Raw genomic sequence first — 19,647 nt, 5'->3', positions numbered from 1 at the left:
CTTCTGGGTTAAGAGTCATGGAGCACAGATAAAGGCCCTTTGACCCACTACAATCCTGCAATTGAATACTCATCTACACTAATCTGCTTTACCATTACTTGGTTCCTACCTTCTCTGCCCTGTTAATTCAACATTATTAAATGCTGTGAGTGTCTCTGCTTCCACCACCCCTTCAGGCAGTGCGTTTAGATCCCAACCCCTGTCTGAGTGAAAAATATCTTCCTCAGATTTGCTATAACTCTCACCTTAAACCTCTGCCTTCAGGTTTTAGACTTCTGTATTTCTTGGAAAAGTTTCTTGCTCTGCCTCCTATTTAAATCATCATCATTATGTCCTGTGTTGTATGACGTTGGCGATCATGGTCTATGACCATGTTTGTTCTTGGCAAATTTTTCTACAGAAGTGGTTTGTCATTACCATCTTCTGGGCAGTGTCTTTACAAGATGGGTGACCCTAGTCATTATAAATATTCTTCAGAGATTGTCTGCCTGGGGTCAGTGGTTACATAGCCAGGACTTGTGATATGTACCATCTGCTCATACGACCATCCACCACCTGCTCCTACGGCTTCACATGACCCTGATCAGTGGGGGGGAGGGAGTGGGGAATAAGTAGGTGCTATACCTTGCCCAAGGTTAATAGAGAGAAGATGTGCCTTACACCTTTGGTACAGACGTATCTCCAGCCTTCCACCCTTAACTACGCTTGTTTTAATTGTCAAAGTATGCAAGTGTAATGCAACTCTGATATTCATCTTCTCCAGATACCTAGAAAATACCAAAAAAACCATAGGTATTGTTGAAAGACAACAACTCCCCCTCCCTCTGGCATGAAAAAGAAAAAGAAGCAAAATTCGCAAACCCCCAAAACCCCCACTCCCTCCCTTGCACAAAATACAAACAGATCGTTCACATGGAAAATGGCAGCTGGAACATCAAAATCCCCAAACCCTCAACCCCCTCCTTCGTAAGTAAAAACAGCGACGATAACATCAAACCCCCAACCCCCTCCCTTGCAGGAAAGAACAGTGACAATAGCTTCAAAACACCCAACCCCCTCACTCTCTTACCAAAACTAACAGATCGCCCACACAGAAAATTACCGACAAGAACATCAGACTCTAAATCCCCAACTCCTCACCTCTCACAAAAACAAATGTAGCCTCTCCTCATCACTCGGTTCTGATCAGTCAGCGCTGCATGCTGTCCAGTGCAGTCACCCTTGTGTTGTGGGACCTCACTAACGAGGTGGTCATCAGTAAGAAGTAAATCAAGGACTCACAAAGCAGCTAGTGTCTCGGTTGTATCAAGCTTGGGCAAGTTATGAGTAATTGATTTTTATATATAAATATTTATATCACATGCAAAAACTAATGAAATACCTATTAATAATCTAATCTCTGAAGTTATGATGTCTGTCTTAAACCGGTTGATTTAGGATTTTGTTCTGATGCTGGACTTAATAAGTAAATATCATTTGCAAACCTCAATTCTTGTTCTAACATTAAAAACTCGTAAGATGATGATGGTTACCTGTGAGGGAAAGGGTCCCTCACTGACTATTGTACTAGCCACGAAAGGGAATATTCTCTTTGAAAGAAAAGGCTGATTCTTCATTTCACTGAAACCAAATGCAGTTTGACCCTGGTGACAATTACATTTCAGTCCCTATGTAATACAATCCTGTGGAATCTATCCTGTGACGTTAGAGAAAATTTTGACCGTTTGATACAGCACGGGGATAAAAAGCATGCATGGGAACTGAGGGGTTAACTAGGATACGCAGTATCCAAGCAGGGAGGTGAGTACTTTTGATTAAAAAATTTAAAGATTTGTCACATGTACATCAAAACATCGTAACATACAGTGAAATGCATTGTTTGTGTCGACGACCAGCACGGTCCAAGGATGTGCTGGAGATGGCCCAAAGGTGTCGCTATGCTTCTGGCGCCAACAAAGAGTGCCCACAATTACTAACCCTAATTCATACATCTTTGGAATGTGGGAGGAAACCGGAGCAAACGGAGGAAATCCATGCCGGGAGAATGTACAAACTCCTTACAAGCAGCAACAGGAATTGAACCCTGATCACTGGTGCTGTAAAGCATTATGTCAACTACTGTGCCAGCCCTTGTTGCTCATTGCTGGTGCTAAACAGTAGAAATTTAACAGTAAAACAATAACCTTTGAAATTGAGTTAGGTTTATTAATCTTGTGCTCTGAATGTTGGAGGTTGTAGTTAGAGCAAGAACTTTAACACTGAAGTTATACACTCAGTGGCCACTTCATTAGGTACACTTGCTTGTTAATGCAATTATCTCATCAGTCAATCATGTGGCAGCAACTCAATGCATAAAAGCATGCAAACATATTCAAGAGGTTCAGTTGTTTAGACCAAATGTTTGAATGGGGAAGAAATGTGATCTAAATGATTTTGACTGTGGAGTGACTGTTGGTGCCAGATGGGGTGGTTTGAGTATCTCAGAAACTGCTGATGATCTGGGATTTTTGCACACAACAGATCTTATAGAAAAACAAAAGAGATCCCGAAGCAGCAGTTCTGTGAGCAAAAATCCCTTGTTAATGAGAGGGGTCGAGGAGAATGGCCAGACTGGTTTAAGCTGACAGGAAGGTGACAGCAGTTCAAATAACCACGCTTTACATTCTTGAAGTGGATGGGCTACAGCAGCAGAAGATCTTGAGCATACACTCCATGGCCACTTTATTAGGCACAGGAGGTGATTAATAAAGTGGCCATTGTGTGGATGTGTCAGACTGTTACTTATATCTTTTTATTAAGAGATACAGCATGGTAATAGGCTCTACTAATCCAAGGAACCCATGGCACCCATTACACCCATGTGACCAATTAACTTACCAACCAGTAACTCTTTGGACTGTGGGAGGAAACCCACCTGGTCATGGGGAGAACGTACAACTCCTTACAGACAGCTTTGGGAAATGCTGTTGAGTGTGTCTTCTGCTTGGGTACTATTTAGACCTGGCTGGGCTAATATGGTATCCGGTCAGGGTGGTTTGATTGGAGATACTGTATGGGTGCTGTGATTCCTGATCGATAGCAGTGTGTGTAGAACAGGTTAAGTTGCTTTCTGGCCTTGACTGAATAGGAGTCAAGATGAATTATTATTATGTGCGGAAGTGCAGGTATAATGACAACCCTGCTTGTAACTGCATCACAGTTTCATAGCTACAGCCAACACACCTTTTTCTAGGCCCTTTCATTGGTTGGGGTTGACCATGGATATTGTGTCCTAACTGTTACGTGATACATGCAGGCCAGGGCAGAACGATATGGAGAGCAAGCTGTTCCCCATTTATTAGGCTTCTCCTCTCCGTGCAGCTGATGAATCCAAAGGAACGGCAGAGGCCAATATAATTAGGAACCAGCAGAGACGCAGAGTTGCCAGTCAGTGTTGAACTCAATGTTGGACTGCCTTAGGTACTCTAGCTCCAGATTTTTCATCAGAGTTTACTCCCAAAGCCTTCCCCATGAGTGGGTATAGCCGCAAAGTAGTGGGGGTTTGAGATCAGAGATTTCCTTCTCCTAGATGAGCTGCCAACCACAGCTGTCTGAACAGCCAATGCACACTGAACATAAATTATATATAAATTATTCATAAATTATACAAGCCAGTGAAGGGGGAGGGGGTTAAAAAAGACAATCAGAAATGATTCCATGGTAGTGCAAGTGGTGGGTCCATAGTGCTCTGTTGCTGAGGAGTGATTAGGGTTGTGCAGATTGGTTCAGGGACCTGATGGTGGAAGGGATGTAGCTGTTCTTGTCGTCTGTACAAGTCCATGAAAAACTTATTTGCAGCAGCATCACAGACACAGCGGATCAGGTAAGCAGCATTCACAAAACATAAAAAGAAATTATGCACAATATTTACAACAAAGAACACAATAGAGAAAAAAACATCCATTTTAGTGCAAAGTAATCAGTGTTTTATTTGAAGCTTTTTTTGTCAGATGTACATTTACATATACATGTAAATAAGAAACATAGAAAACCTACAGCACAATACAGGCCCTTCGGCCCACAAAGCCGTGCTGAACATGTCCGTACCTTAGAAATTACCTAGGGTTACCCATAGCCCTCTATTTTCTAAGCTCCATGTACCTATCCAGGAGTCTCTTAAAAGACCCTATTGTATATGCTTCCACCACCGTCGCCAGCAGCCCACTCCACGCACTCACTGCTCTCTGCGTTTAAAAAAAAAAATTACCCCTGACATCTCTGTACCTACTTCCAAGCACCTTAAAACTGCTCTCTCTCGTGTTAGCCATTTCAGCCCTGGGAAAAAGCCTCTGACTATCCACACGATCAATGCCTCTTATCATCTTATACATCTCTATCAGGTCACCTCATCCTCTGTCGCTCCAAGGAGAAAAGGCCAAGTTCACTCAACCTATTCGCACAGGTCATGCTCCCCAATCCAGGCAACATCCTTGTAACTCTCCTCTGCATCCTTTCTATAGGTTCCACATTCTTCTGGTAGTGAGGCAACCAGAACTGAGCACGGTACTCCAAGTGGGATCTGACCAGGGTCCTATATAACTGAACATTACCTCTCGGCTCCTAAACTCAATCCCACAACTGATGAAGGCCAATGCACCATATGCCTTGTTAACCACAGAGTCAACCTGCACAGCAGCTTTGAGTGTCCTGTGGACTTAGACCCCAAGATCCCTCTGATCCTCCACACTGCCAAGAGTCTTACCATTAATACTATAATCTGCCATCATATTTGGCCTACCAAAATGAACCACCTCACACTTACCTGGGTTGAACTCCATCTGCCACTTCTCAGCCCAGTTTTGCATCCTATCAATGTTCCGCTGTAACCTCTGACAGCCCTCCACACTATCCACAACACCCCAACCTTTGTGCCATCATCAAATTTACTAACCCATCCCTCCACTTCCTCATCCAGGTCATTTATAATAATCATGAAGAGAAGGGGTCCCAGAATAGATCCCTGAGGCACACCACTGGTCACCGACCTCCATGCAGAATATGACCCATCTACAACCACCCTTTGTCTTCTGTGGGCAAGCCAGTTCTGGATCCACAAAGCAATGTCCCCTTGGATCCCGTAGGTTGAAAAACTACAGAGAAATTTACAAGGATGTTACTGGGTCTAGAGAACTTGAGTTGCATGAAAAGATTGAATAGGTTAGGACTTTATTCCTTGGAATGTAGAAGATTGAGAGGAGATTTGATGGAGGTGTACAAAATTATGAGAATTATTGAGCTAGAGGCCATGGGTTAAAGGTGAAAAGCTTAAGGGGGACATGAGGGGAAACTTATTCACTCAGAAGGTCGTGAGAGTGTGGAACAAGCTGCCAGCACAAGTGGTTCATACAAGCTTGATTTCAAATTTTAAGAGAAGTTCGATAGGTACCTGGATGGTAGGGGTCTGGGAGGGCTATGTTCCCTGTGTAGATCATTGGGAATAAGCAGTTCAAATGGTTCAGCACAGACTAGATGGGCTGAATGTTCTGTTTCTGTGCTATACTCTATGACTCTATAACATCCATTTTAGTGCAAAGTAATCAGAGTTTTATTTTAAAGCATTTTTTGTTACAATCATTGAAGCATACAATAAAATGCATTATGTCAACGACTTCCAGTGCCAGTATAAAAATGCCTACAATTTACTTACCCTTACCCGTATGTCTTTGGAATGTGGGAGGAAACTGGAGCATCTGGAGGAATCCTACTCCATCATGGAGAACGTACAAACTCCTGCTAGACATCTGTGGGAATTGAATCCCAATCGCTGATGCTGTAAAATGTTAAGCTAACTGTTACACTACTGTGCTGCCTGGTGGTCATAGTGTTGCCATCATGAGTGCTGAGGGTTTTGCTGGTTGGTTCCAGAAGTTAATGGTTGAAGGGAAGTACCCGAACCTGGTAGTGTGTGACTTCAGGTTTCTGTACCTCCTACCTGGTGGTAGCTGTGAGAAGATGGCTTGGCCTAGATGGTGGGGCTCTTTGATGATGGATGTTGCGTTCTTGAGATGGAGACTCCTATAGGTACTGTCAGTGGTGGGGAAAGGCACGTCTGTGATGGGCCAAGTTGTATCTACTACTCTCTGCAGCCTCTGTTGCAGTGTTATAAGCGTTATACCAGGCCATGTTGCAACCAGTCATGATGTCTGCCTGGATTCTTTGTAAAGCTTGTACAGGTGTTTGTCTATGCATCTGTCTAATCTTCCCTGATGGTGAGCCCCAGATTCCACTCCACCCTCTGAGCGAGGAATATCTCACTCTGTCCTTCAGTCACCGAAGCACGACACTAATTTCCTGCCTCTCTCTGGTTTGTTGTAGAGGTGGCCTCTCGTGTAAGAGCTGTCTGAGAATGCCAGCCAATAGCAAGGACTGTATTTACAAGCTCTTGTAATTGTGAGTACCTGGAGTGAGCGATGAATGGCCAACTGTTAAAGGAGGCAGTTAGTTTTCATTAGAAGGATTATAAACAGCAGTAAACATTTAACTAGCTGGATCACTGATCTCTGTGAGTGAGGAGGTGGTCCTGTGAATGAGGGGCGGTTTCTGTACGCAGCTGGAGGGCACCAGGATTACACAAAATGGATTAACTCTTTGCTTTCAGACTAGCAACAAAAAGAGTTCAGAATTGGAGATTGTTTATTGTCATTCTTTGGTAAAGAAGTGTAAAGGAGAATGGAATGTTACTCCGGATCTGGTGCAGCATTAAAAAATAACAATAAACATTAAAAAAAACACAACAAGCATGAAGAGCACAGTAAACATACATCAAAGATTCAAAGTAGATTTATTATCAAAGTATGTATACAATATACAACCCACAGACAGCCACAAAACCAAGAAACACCATGGAACCTGTTCAAAGAAAGCATCAAACACCCAATGTGCAAAAAAAAGAATAAATCCTGCAAACAGCGAAAAAACGAGTGGAAAAACATCGAATACAAAACATCAAACCACAGAGTCATTGAAACAGGCTAGGAATGTTCAGTTTAGTTTGATTCAGCGCTGTGTCCTTCGTTGACTGCTCCAATCCGATCAAAATTATGCAAACTTTACTCAGAGTGGTAGCTGTGTGGAATGAGCTTCCAGTAGAAGTGGTAGAGGCAGGTTCGATATTGTTATTTTTTAAAAAATTGGATAGGTATATGGACAGGAAAGGAATGGAGGGTTATGGGATGAGTGCAGATAGGTGGGACTAGGTGAGATTAAGCATTTGGCACGGACTAGAAGGGCCGAGATGGTCTGTTTCCGTGCTGTAATTGTTATAAAATAGCAATAAAGGAGAAACCAGAAAAGCAAGCATATAAAACAGGACGTACAAGTAACTGTTATATACAGAGACTGTATGTACATAAAGCCACACCAGGTGATAATGGTGGTGGGTTGGGTAAAGAGTGGAGGTGTTATGAAGCACCTGATTGCGTTGTAACACATACAAAATACTAGAGGAACTCAGTATGGAAAGGAATAAACAGTTGGCATTTTGGGCTGTGACCCTTGATCAGGACATCGATGCTGCCTGACCCACTGAGTTCCTCCGGTATTTTGTGTGTGTTGTTCTGGATTTCCAGTAAATGCATAATCTTCTGTATTTATGAGAAGTGTAGTGTCTATAAAAGGGTGGAGATTAAGGATTTCAGCTGATAAATCAGGGCATAGTTCCAATATGTCACTGACTTCTGTCACTCATCTGTAATCAAGTGGATCTGAAGGCATGGTGGCACATGGATATCCCAGTTTCACACTCTATCACTGACACCCCAGCCCTCTTCTCTGCAACGTGAAGCATGCTTGTAGAGTCATAGAACACTAGTGCACGTAAACAAGTCCTTCAGCCTGTCTCATCCATGCTGACTGTTGATCTCAGCTCAAAAGTTGACTATTGATGCTGCCTGATCTGCTGAGTTCCTCCAGCATTTTGTGTGTGCTACTCTGGATTTCCAACATCTGCAGAATCTCTTGTGTTGTTTTATTCTGCATATTTGTGTCCTATTAATTTATTTAAATGCAAATGTGTCAGTGTCCATGTGAATTTTTTTAAAATTTCTGGTAATGTCTCTGAGTGTACACTGTATGTGGATTATGCACAGGATGCCAGGCTGTCTGCCATCATGGATAGAAAATTTTCCCCACACTGAACTAGAAAAGGTTACACCTTTTGAATATTATCCCATCAGGGATGTGTCAGGTGCTGGGGAAAGGCAGATCTTTTTTTCAGTTTGACTATCACAGGTGGAACTCATGGGTAGAGTTGTGTTGTCCAGATTGGGGACGAGATGATTGCTCACCTCTGCAGGCTGTGGGTATACAAAGAGGTTGTGAAGGACGATGTCCTCCTGGTTCATCCTGAGCAGCAGAGTACAATAGGACTCTGATCTATGGGCTCTTCCCACGGATGGAGACAGACACACACACAATCACACAGATGGACATTAAGTGCTGCTGGCAGATCATCAGTTTGGTGAAAGACACCCTTGGGTCTGCCCTGAACTTGCTGGTCTGCCAGCACATGGAGATATCTGTAGAGGAATGGTGCTGACTGACACGTTCCAAGCTGCAGGAGGACGTGCTGAGTGATACACTGAAGCTTGATGCAGCGTAGAGTTCTTCCACTTCTGGAGAGGGAGGGACTAGTTGAGGGGAGGAAGCCCCTCAATTATTGCAGTAGTATACTACCTCAGGGGGCCACATGAGTGGCAATGGTGCTAGCATTTTTCAGTAATGTAATTGAACGCGATTTAATGCATGGTCTATGAGACATGGAGTCATAGAAAAGTACAGCACAGAAACAGGCCCTTTGGCCTATCTAGACTATGCCAAACTATTTAAACTGCCTAGTTCCATTGACCAACTTAAGAATAAAAAAGGTATTGTGGAGTTTATTCTTGTAAATAATGTTTTATAATGAATGAAGTTTATTTTGATTACAAACGTTTGTAAATAAATATTGTCCGGACTGTAGTCAGAGTCATTCAGCACAGAGCCAGGCCTTTCAGGCCATCTTGTCTGTGATAAGCAAGTTGCCTAACTGAGTTAGTCCCATTTGCTTGAGTTTGGCCCATATCCCTCTTGACCGGTATGGTAATGTGGTGATCAACGCAATGCTTGACAGCAACAAACTAAGATGGCGGTTCGATTACTGCCACTGTCTGTTTAAAAAAAAAAAGTTTGTACATTCTACCTGTGACCAAGTAGATTTTCTCCCACGTTACAAAGATGTATGGGTTAGGGGTGGTGAGCTGTGGGCATGCTATGTTGGCACTGGAAATGTGGCAACACTTGCAGACTGCCCAACACAATCCTCACTGATTAGATTTGATGCAAATAGTGCATTTCACTGAATGTTTTGATGTACATGTGACAAATAAAACTAATCTTTTAAACCTTCCCTATCCATGTAATCTGAATGTCATAACTGTAGCTGCCTCCACTAATTCCTCTGGCAACTTGTTCTACTCTGTATGGGGGAAAAAGTTGCCACTCGGGTCTCTCATCAACTTTAAACTTTATCAGTCCTGGTAAAGGGTCTCGGCTTGAAATGTCGACTGTTTATTCCTCTCCGTAGATGCTGCCTGACCTGCTGAGTCCCTCCAGCATTTTACTTCAGATTTCCAGCATCTGAAGAATTTCTTGTGTGAATCAGATTCAGGTTTAATATCACCAGCATTCATCATGAAATTTGTTGTTATGTGGCAGCAGTCCAATGCAGTACATCATAGTAATAATAATAATAATAATAATAAACAAATTGCTCTGAATATAAATTTTAAAAGTTAAATTAAATAAGTAGTCCAAAAAGAGAGAGAGAGAGAAAAAGTAGTGAAGTAGTAGTGGTCATGGGTTCAGTCCGTTCAGAAATCAGATGGCAGAGGGGAAGAAGCTGTTCCTGAATTGTTGAGTGTGTGTCTTCAGGCTCCTGTACCTCCTCCCTGATGTTGGCAATGAGAAGAGGGCATGTCCTGGGTGATGGGGGTCTTAATGATGGATGACGCTCCTGGATACTGGGGAAGCTCGTGCCCATGATGAAACTCACCGAATTCACAGCTTTCTACATTTTATATTGATCCCGTGTAGTGCCCATCCCCATTAAAAGGGTCCTTTATAGTTCCCCTTTTTAACTCCCCCCTCAGCTTAAAACTATGCACTCTAGTTTTCAACATTTCTACTCTGGGGGTGGGGGAAGATTCTAATTGTCTACCCTATTCTATTCTCCTTGTCATTTTATAGACTTCTAACTTGCCTCAGCTTTTACTCCAGAGAAAACAACCCACATTTGTCCAACCTTGTAGCTAATACCTTCCCTTCCAGCCAACATCTTTGGAACCTTTCCATCCTTCCTGTCATGGGGCGACCAGAACTCACAACTATTCAACAGCACCTGACCACCTGACCCTTGTACTCTTCGCCCTGTGAAAGCGAGCATGCTGTACACTTTCATTGTAAGGCACTGAAGATTTGATGGGTGCTATATAAACAGAGAAGATCATAAACACAAAGGGATTCTGCAGACGCTGGAAATCTGGAGCAACAACGCATAGAATGCTGGAGGAACTCGGCAGGTCAAGCAACATCTACAGAAATGAATAAAGAGTCTCACGTTTCGGGCCAAGACCCTTCATTGGGCATGGAAAGGAAGGCAGAAGATTGCAGAATAAGAAAGTGGGGGAGGGGAAGGAGGACAAGCTAGAAGGTGTGGGAGGGAGATAAAGTATGAAGCTGGGAGGTGATAGGTGGAAAAGGTAAAGTGCTGAAGAAGAAGGAATCTGATAGGAGAGGAGAATGGACCAGGAGGAGGGGTGCCTGATAGGCAGGTGAGGAGAAGAGCTAAGAGGCTTGAGTGGGGAATTGAAAAAGAGAGTTAAGGCAGGGGGAGGGGGAAAATTACTGGAAGTTGGAGAAATCAATATGCATGCCAACAGATTGGAGGCTGCCGGACAGAATACGAGGTGTTGTTCCTCCACCCTGAGAGTGGCCTCATCATGGCAGAAGAGGAGGCTATGGACCGACTATGGTTATAGGTGAGGCTGCTTTACCTCGTCCTGAGGGCAGGAAGGGAGAGGAGGCTGGACACACTTTCCCAGCAAACACATAACATTGGAAGGAAACAAAGAATCTTAACTGTCACACCAGCCAATTGAAGTGCTGTTCTGTATCTTGCTAGGACTGTGAATATTTTAAGTGTTCTCAATATTTTATTCTGTCAGCAGCAGCTCTTTGGATGGCCAATGTAAATGTTTACATAATTAGTCTAGACCAGCCTATGTAACCCTGCTTATAGATTGCATTTCTGTCTAGGATTTCTGGCACCCACTTACCTTGTTGTTCTCTCTCGTGGTCCCAATGCACAACACAACCCCTTTAATTAGCCTGGGCCCCTTTCCCTGTGCGGTGGAGTCTTGGGATCTGTGATCAGAGGGACCTTGCTACGAGTCCGGCCAGGGCTGCCGAGTTTCCAGTCAGTGTGTACGGCTGGCCCCATGTGGGCTTGTGCACACAGGGTGGTCTTACAATCTGTTCTGAGAGAAGCGGACACAGAATATTGAAAGGCCTAGACAGAGTTCATGTGGAGAGGATATTTCCTATAGTGGGGAGTCTAGGACCAGGGGGCACAGCCTCAGCATAGAGGGACATCCTTTTAGAAAAGAGTGAGGAATTTCTTTAGGCAGAGAGTGATGAATCTGTGGAATTCATTGCCACAGACAGTTCTTGATTAGTAAGGGTGTCAGAAGTTATAGGGAGAGGGGAGAAGGCAGGTGAATGGGGATAATAAATAAGGATAATAAATCAGCCACGATGGAATGGCAGAACAGACTTGATAGGCCAAATGGCCTAATTCTGCTCCTATGTCTATTGATCTAATGGAATTTGTTAGGATGGAGAGTGATGGATTAGTCCGGTTAGTCTAGAGGAAATTGGGTCTTGTAGCTTCTGTGATTTAACCTTCTATGTTTCCCAGTATGTGAGCTGTCCACATGTTAAAAGGTTCCCAGCCGCATCACCTTTTGCAGAAAGGAGGGGAGTAACCAGAGCACGCTCAGAGTGGGATTCCCTGTGCCCTTCCCAAACCCGTGTAAGATACAGAGACTGGAAGTGTCCTTCAGCAGGCCAGCAAGCAAAGGGTTAATAGACAGGAGCTTTAAGTAAGTAGTAGTGTCTGCATGAAGCTCCCGTGTTGCCTTGCCTATCAGGTGCTCAGTAACCGCTCTCCACTGAATGGCTGAGCTTATTTGTACTTTGCTTAAAGCTTTGCAGCTGTCTGCAGAATCCCCTCTGAAACTAGTTGCAGGATTGAACCTTGGATCTAAGCGCAATTGTTTTTTTTTCATCCCCCCCCCCAACATCTAATTATGCTGTTCTCTCCCCTCCCCTGCCTGTGTTGCTCTGTTGCTGTGATTTTTTTTGTGTGTGTCTGTGGCTGGCTGGAAAGCAGACAGTATTTAAGCCTTGTTCTCTGGCTTGTTCCTTTTTCTGCTGACTGCAGGTGCCTGAATGTTCTTCACAAGGGAAGCAACTTACTTCATCTGAGAGAGTCTGCTGACTCGGGACTATGGCCATGCAGCCCGAACCATCTTTCAGCTTGCTTACGGTAAGCAATTCTCATTTCACACAGGCTGTACCCCTCCCAGCTGCCTGGTAAAAGATGGAGGTTTTCATTTACTGGCTGGGTAATGTTTGAGAGTTGGGAGGCATTTGCTTTGTAGGAGCTTGGCCCCCATAACAAGGGGAATGAAATTTTTATTAGGATAGTAAACAGGCCTGTGCTACTTTGAGATTTCATGCAGGGAAGATGTCATCAGTTCTCAGGGGAACGGCTCGCTGGTCCGTTAACTGACAGTCCCATTGAGCACTGTGTAATTGCCTTAGAATTTAAGGGGTTTTGTTTTTCCTCACCTATAGGAAGCTTTTGCAAATTTTTGAACAATGAAAATAGCTGAATTTCTCCATTTTATTTTCTGCTTGTGTTTGGAACGGGGAGTGTTATCCCAGTGAAGAGTGAGCTCATTGCTGAATTAAAAGTGTTCCAGAAGCACTGTGCCCCATTGTTAATACGGATGACTTCCTAAATTATCTCCTTTGTTTCGATGGAATCTGTTATTCATTGTCCTGAAGAGGACTGGCCTTTTTAAACGCAGCCCGAAGTCTGACGCGCTGTTTATTTGAAAGGACAGAGTTGCTTCAGTGGCTGTCCCAAAGTGGGATGTCCATGTGATGTCACGTTTTGGCGACTTGTCAACTCTGAATTGTCGTGTGATTTAAGGTCAGAAGTAAGGTGAATCTTGGGTCACACCATGTTCGGCAATCCCTCCAAATAACCTCTTAGAGGCTTATAAATGTATTCTGGTGTTGTGTAAGGGAATATATTAAATATATCTGCTACTGCATTTGATTACATAGAATAGCTTGCTTGGTGTTATGTACTGTTTTGTATAACTTTGGCATTCATGGTCTTTCCATGACCATGATTGATTGTTCTTGGCAAATTTTTCTACAGAAGTGGTTTACCGTTGCTTTCTTCTGGGACAGTGTCTTCACAGGACAGGTGATCCCAGCCATTATCAATAGTCTTCAGAGATTGTTTGCCTGGCGTCAGTGGTCTATATAACCAGGACTTGTGATGTGCACCAGCTGTTCATACGGCCATCCACCACCTACTCCCGTGGCTTCAGGTGACCCTGAATGGGGGGGGCTAAGCAGGTGCTACATCTTGCCCAAGGGTGACCTGCAGGCCAGCGGAGGAGAGGAGTGCCTTATACCTCCTTGGTAGAGACATAGCTCCACACTACCACCTCAATGTAGAATAGCACGACACGGGAGTCGGGGTGTTCAGCCAGCTATATTTGTGCTAACCATGAATGCATTTTAAGCTGCATATTTGCTTGTTAGTTTACTATTGTCACGTGTACCGAGATACAGTGAAAAAACTTTGTTCTGCATGTCATCCATTTAGATCATTTCATCACATCAGTACAAGGGAAAGCAAGAACAGAATGCAGAATAAAGTGTTAGAATACAGACAGTGCAGTTCAGATAGACAATAAGATGCAATGTCTTAATGAGGTAGAATGTGAGGTCACAAGTCCACCTTATCATTGTGAGGGAGCTGTTCAATAGACTGATAGCAACGGGGTAGAAACTGTCCTTGGGCCTGGTGGTATATGCTTTCAGGCTTTTGCATCTTCTGCCTGATGGGAGAGGGGAGGAGCGAGGGTGTTCAGCATGGGTGGGGTCTTTGATTTTGCTGGCTGCTTTACTGAGACTGTGGGAAGTACAGACAGACTCCATAAAGGGGAGGGTGGCTTCTGTGATGTGTCCATTGCTCTCTGCCGTTTCTTGTGGCCTAGGGCAGAGCAGTTGCCGTACCAACCCGCGATCCATCCGGATAGGTGATTCCTAACCCTCCATTCCCTGCCTATTCACGTGCCTGACTAAATGTCTCTTAAATACTGATATTGTATTTGCTTCCAACACTCCCCCTGGCAGCTCGTTCCAGGCACCCACCACTCTCTGTGTAGGAGACACTACAGAAGGTGGTGGATACAGCCTTGTCCATCCCAGGCAAAGCCCCTCTCACCCATTGAGCACATTTATGAGGAGCGTTGCCACTAGAAAACAGCATTCATCACCGAGGACCCCCACCACGATCTCTTCTCACTACCACCATTGGGCAGGAGGTACAGGAGCTTTAGGTCCAACCCCACCAGGTTCAAGAACAGTTATTACCATCAGGCTCCTTAACCAGCATGGATAACTTCACTCACCTCAGCACTGAACTGATTCTATAACCTGCAGACTCATTTTTGAGGACCCTTTACAATCCATGTTCTCAATATTATTTACTTAATTATTTTAAATTTATTGATTGATTGCACTATTTCTCTTGTTTTATTGCTTGGCACTCTATGTATGTATAGTTTTTCATAAGTTCTGCTGCAACTCTTTATTTTCTGTAAAAGCCCACAAGTTAAATCCTGCAAAAAGTAGTGGATATGACCCAGTCTATCCTGGGTAAATCCCTCCCCACCAGTGAACACATCTGCATGAAACATTATTGCGGGAAAGCAGTATCCTTCAGCAGGGACCCCTGCCACACTTGTCATCCTCTCTTCTCGCTGCTGTCATCAGGAAGAAGGTACAGGAGCTTCAGGACTCGCACCACCATGAACAGTTACCATCCCTCAACCATCAAGCTCTTGAACCAAAGGGGATAACTACACTTGTCTCATTATTGAAATACTTCCACAACCTATGGACTCACTTTCAAGGACTATGTATCTCATGTTCTTGATATTTATTGCTTATTATTATTATTATTATTATTTCTTTATTTTTGTATTTGCTCAGTTTGTTGTCTTTTTCACACTGGTTGAACATCCAAGTCGGTGTGGTCTTTCATTGATACTGCTACAGTTGTTATTTTGTGGATTTATTGAGTATCTGCAAAAAAAGAATCTCAGGGTTGTATACGTTTATGTACTTTGTTAATAAATTTACTTTGACTTTGAAATTTGACTCGTAGATCTCCTGTAAACTTTTCCCCCATTCACCTTTAAAAGCCCTCTAGTATTTGCTGTTTCCACCCTGGAAAAAAGACTCTATCGAACCTTTCTGTGCTTTCCATCCCTCTACGTACGTAGCTTGTTTCAGGCCTGACACTGCCAGCTGACATGAGTCGATATGCAGCCAAGTGCGTGCTTTGTGAGATCACAGTCAAGGTTAAGAATGGATATAAACTGCTCTTCCTCAGACTGCCGGGGGTGCCATCCTGTTCAACTGGTGGGATGGGATCAATCACTTAGTGTTGAAGCCTTTGGGCCACAGAGAAAGCAGTTGGGGAGAATTGAGCATTGCAGTAAACGGTGTGACAACAACCAGGCACCTATTAAGTTGCCATCTGCTTCTGTCCAAAACAGCAGTGGAGCCGATGGACTGTACCAATTTGTCATTTAATTTTAGTAGATGTGTAACAACAGGACTTTGTGACTCTGTCACTATCCTAGGTGAGTACCCTTCCCTTCCCTGTGTTGGAGGAATTGTCACACAGCTTCAGCGTAGGCTCTTGGGTTCGTTTACCTCCCACTGATGTTAACTCTGCACTAACTTGGCAACTCATTTTAAACCACTTCCCAGTCCCATTCCAACATGTCAGTCCGTGGCCTCCTCTATGGTCATGATGAGACCACTCTCAGTCTGGAAGAGTAACACCTATATTACGTCTGGGAAGCCTCCAAACTGGAGGTATGAACATCAATTTCTCCAGCTGCCTTTAAATTCTCTACCCCCCCCACTGTTTTTCCTTTCCCCATTTTGGTTCCCCTGTCAACCCTTCCCTTCTTTCCTCCTCATCGTCTCCCTCTGGTGCCCTTGCTCTCGTGGTCCACTCTCCTATCAGATTCCTTCTTCAGCTCTTTACCTGTTCCACCTATCACCTCCCAAGGTCTCACTTCACCCCCCCTCATCTTGCTCATCCACCTATTTTCCTTCACCCACATGGTCTGGCCTATCACCCCAGCTTGTACTCCTCCCCCCCCCCCCCCCCCCCATTTTCTTATTCTTGCCTCTTTGTCCCTTCCTTTCTAGTCCTGATAAAGGGCCTGGGCCCGAAACGGCAACTGTTCCTGCCTTGCTGCATAGATGCTGCCTGAATTGTTGGGTTCCTCCAGTATTTTGTGTGTGCTGCTCAAGATCTGCAGAATCTCTTGTGTTTATAACCCTCCACTAACCCCATTTCACTCTCCCCACATTCTCACTAGTTCTCTCCAGATTCCATCCCTCATCCACGCTTTAATTAATTTACCAACTCTAGCACCCAGGGGAAATCCATGCAGTTTGTTTTTTTAAATTAGCAACACAGCGCGGAGTAAGCCTTTCCAACTCCTTGAGCTGTGCCACTCCAGCAACTCCCAACAAACCCGATTAACCCTAGCCTAATCACAGGACAATTTACAATAAGCATTTAAGCTACTAACTGGTACATTTTTGGATTGTGGGTGGAAGCTGGAGAACCTGGAAGAAACCCATGTATTCCATGGTGAGAATATACAAACTCCTTACAGAACAGTGCCAGAATTAAACTCTGAACTGTGCACTGCCCCAAGCTGTAACAGTGTCACGCTAATGGCTGCACTGCCGTGGCACCCATTATGGGGAGGACGCGCAAACTCCACACAGACAGCACTGGAGATGAGGGTTGAACTTGGATTGCTGGAGCTACAAGGCAACAGTCTACCTGCTGCATGCTCTGGATGGCGTTGCAGGGGAGAGAACAACGTAAATCAATGTAAAACAAAGATAGCAATATGACAGAATTTGCTTCAGAGATTAGAGATTAACTTTATTTGCCACATACACTGCACATCAAAACAGAAATGCGTCGTTTGTGTCTGATCAGATCAGCGAGGATTGTGCTTACGATGCCGACATAGCATGCCCATAACTCACTAACTCTAACCGGTATGCCTTTGGAATGTGGGAGAAAGCCAGAGCACCTGGAGGGAAACCCACGTGATCACGGGGAGAATGTACAAACTCCGTACAGGCAACAGTGGAACTCAAATCCCGATTGATGAACACTGGTGCTGTAAAACGATTGCACTAATTACTCTGCTACTATGCAGGTCATCTCAGAAATCTTTTGGGCATATTTGGAAGCCAGACAGCATTATTTAATTATTTATTTTCAGCAACGTTCTACAAACATATACAAAATATGCCCAACAAAACTCCAGCTTGTAAACTGATCGGAAATGATCCTCCAACTTTCTGACTCAAATCCTGAAAATCTTTCTACAACTTGAGAAGCCTTGACTCTTAGGACAAGCATACTGAGTGGCGCCAGTACTGGCACACCATGCTCCCTCCCCACCCCGCGGAGCTCTGATCAATGACACCACCTCACTCTACCTGGACTTCACTACAGCTGTCAGAAGAAACTAGACAGACTCAGAAGTTGTTGTGCCAAAACAGCACAAACACCACACTGACGGGGTGCCTGACAAACCCCAGCTTGGCATCCCAGCCCAGGATGTCCTCCATCTGGTCCAAACATGCCCTCTCACCAAGATCCGAGACGGCTTTGCCGTGGTCCATCGATGCAGCCACAAGCTGGAGGAGTGGCTCGATGAGAAAACAATTAGAAGTGTGAAGAGAAAAACACCAACCTTATGGGGGAAAGAATTAGAGATAGAGCGTGGAACAGACCCTATCAGCCTAAAAAGCTACGCCGCCCACCACCCAACTATTTAACCGTAGCCTAATCACAGGACAATTTACAATGACCAATTAACCTACCAACTAGTACGGCTTTGGACTGTGGGCAGAAACCGGAGCACCCAGTGTAATCCTACACAGTCTTGTAGAAAGATTAAACTTCTTACAGACGGCTCTGGAATTGAACTCCGAACTCGGATGCCCCAAGCGGTAATAGCATTGGGCTAGCTGCTGTGCTACAGTGGCACTCTCTCCTGTGTCCTGCTCTGTCCTCTGCACCCAGTTCATGATAAGATCTGCCATCAGATTGTTCCACTTTTTTTCTGCTATGAGAATTGCAGTAACAGGAGATAGGAGGTAAATGTCATGAACATGTTCTTGGGCCATTGGTAAAGGATTATGTTATGGTTTTTAGCTTCAAAACATCACACTAATTCAAAGGAAGATCTGGAGTCCAGAAACGTAGATCTAACCTCGAGTTTATTTTAAGCGCAGAATGCGTATCACATGACAGTGTGATAACATATGCAATTCATATATTTTTACATACTGTATAACCTGTAATTATTTAAACAAACAAGAATGCTTAATCAATCTCTGTGTGTGAGTGTGTTACATACAACATTACTCAAATATTATTGAAATGTTAAATATAAAGGATATAGTTGAGCTTTTACAAAAAAAAAGGCAAGATAGCTGAATAGTGTGGAAACAGTGAGAGACATTGAACAGAGAACACAGAACAGTACAGCACTGTATAGGCCCTTGGCTCACAATGTTGTGCCGACTTTTTGACCTACTCTGAGATCAATCTAGCCCTTCCCTTCATAGCCTTCCATTTTTCTTTCACCCATGTGCCTAACTAAGGGTCTCCTAAATGCCCCTAATGTATCTACCCCTACTTCCACTCCTGGCAGGACGTTCCATATACCAACCACTGTCCGTGTAGAGAAAAATAAATCCTACCTCTGATATCACCCCTGTACTTTCCTCTTGTCACCTTAAAGTTATGCCTTCTCTTATTAGTTGTTTCTATTCTGGGAAAAAGGTGTTGGCTGTCCACTCGTATCTCTGCCTCTTATCATCTTGTACACCTCTATCAAGTCAACTCTCATCCTCCTTTGCTCCAAAGAACAAAGCTGTAGCTGGCTTAACCTATCCTCATAAGACATGCTCTCCAATGCAGGCAATATCTTTGTAAATCTCCTCTGTATCTTCTCTAAGGCTTCCACATTCTTTTTTAATGAGGTGACCAGAACTGAACACAATATTCAAAGTGTGCCTAACCAGGACTTCATGGAGCTGTAACATTACCTCACGGTTCTTGAATTCAGTCCACCTGTCTAATGAAGCCTATACACCATACGCCTTCTTAACCATCCTATTAACTTTCGTAGCAACTTG

The 19,647-nt window shown here is 43.9% G+C and overlaps 1 protein-coding gene and 1 pseudogene across 2 annotated transcripts in view; one reads left to right on the top strand and one right to left on the bottom strand.

Annotated features, from left to right (window-relative positions):
* LOC140738196 ((E3-independent) E2 ubiquitin-conjugating enzyme UBE2O-like) overlaps nt 1–8,381 on the bottom strand; it is a 34,494-nt pseudogene extending 26,113 nt beyond the window's left edge.
* frmd4a (FERM domain containing 4A) overlaps nt 1–19,647 on the top strand; it is a 496,550-nt gene that overhangs the window by 1,871 nt on the left and 475,032 nt on the right. Inside the window, exon 2 of one of the 2 annotated variants that reach the window (XM_073066422.1) lies at nt 12,518–12,622. In XM_073066422.1, coding sequence (XP_072922523.1) covers nt 12,584–12,622 — 39 coding nt within the window. In that variant the 5' untranslated portion in view covers nt 12,518–12,583. Of the gene's footprint in view, nt 1–12,481; nt 12,623–19,647 lie in introns of those variants that run through there. The other variant, XM_073066423.1, reaches the window with a different exon arrangement.

This window comes from Hemitrygon akajei, chromosome 14 (assembly GCF_048418815.1).
Source record: "Hemitrygon akajei chromosome 14, sHemAka1.3, whole genome shotgun sequence".
In the NCBI taxonomy this organism is placed as follows: domain Eukaryota; kingdom Metazoa; phylum Chordata; class Chondrichthyes; order Myliobatiformes; family Dasyatidae; genus Hemitrygon; species Hemitrygon akajei.
The sequence above is the reverse complement of the archived record's forward strand: the minus strand, read 5'-3'. Positions and strand labels throughout refer to the sequence as shown.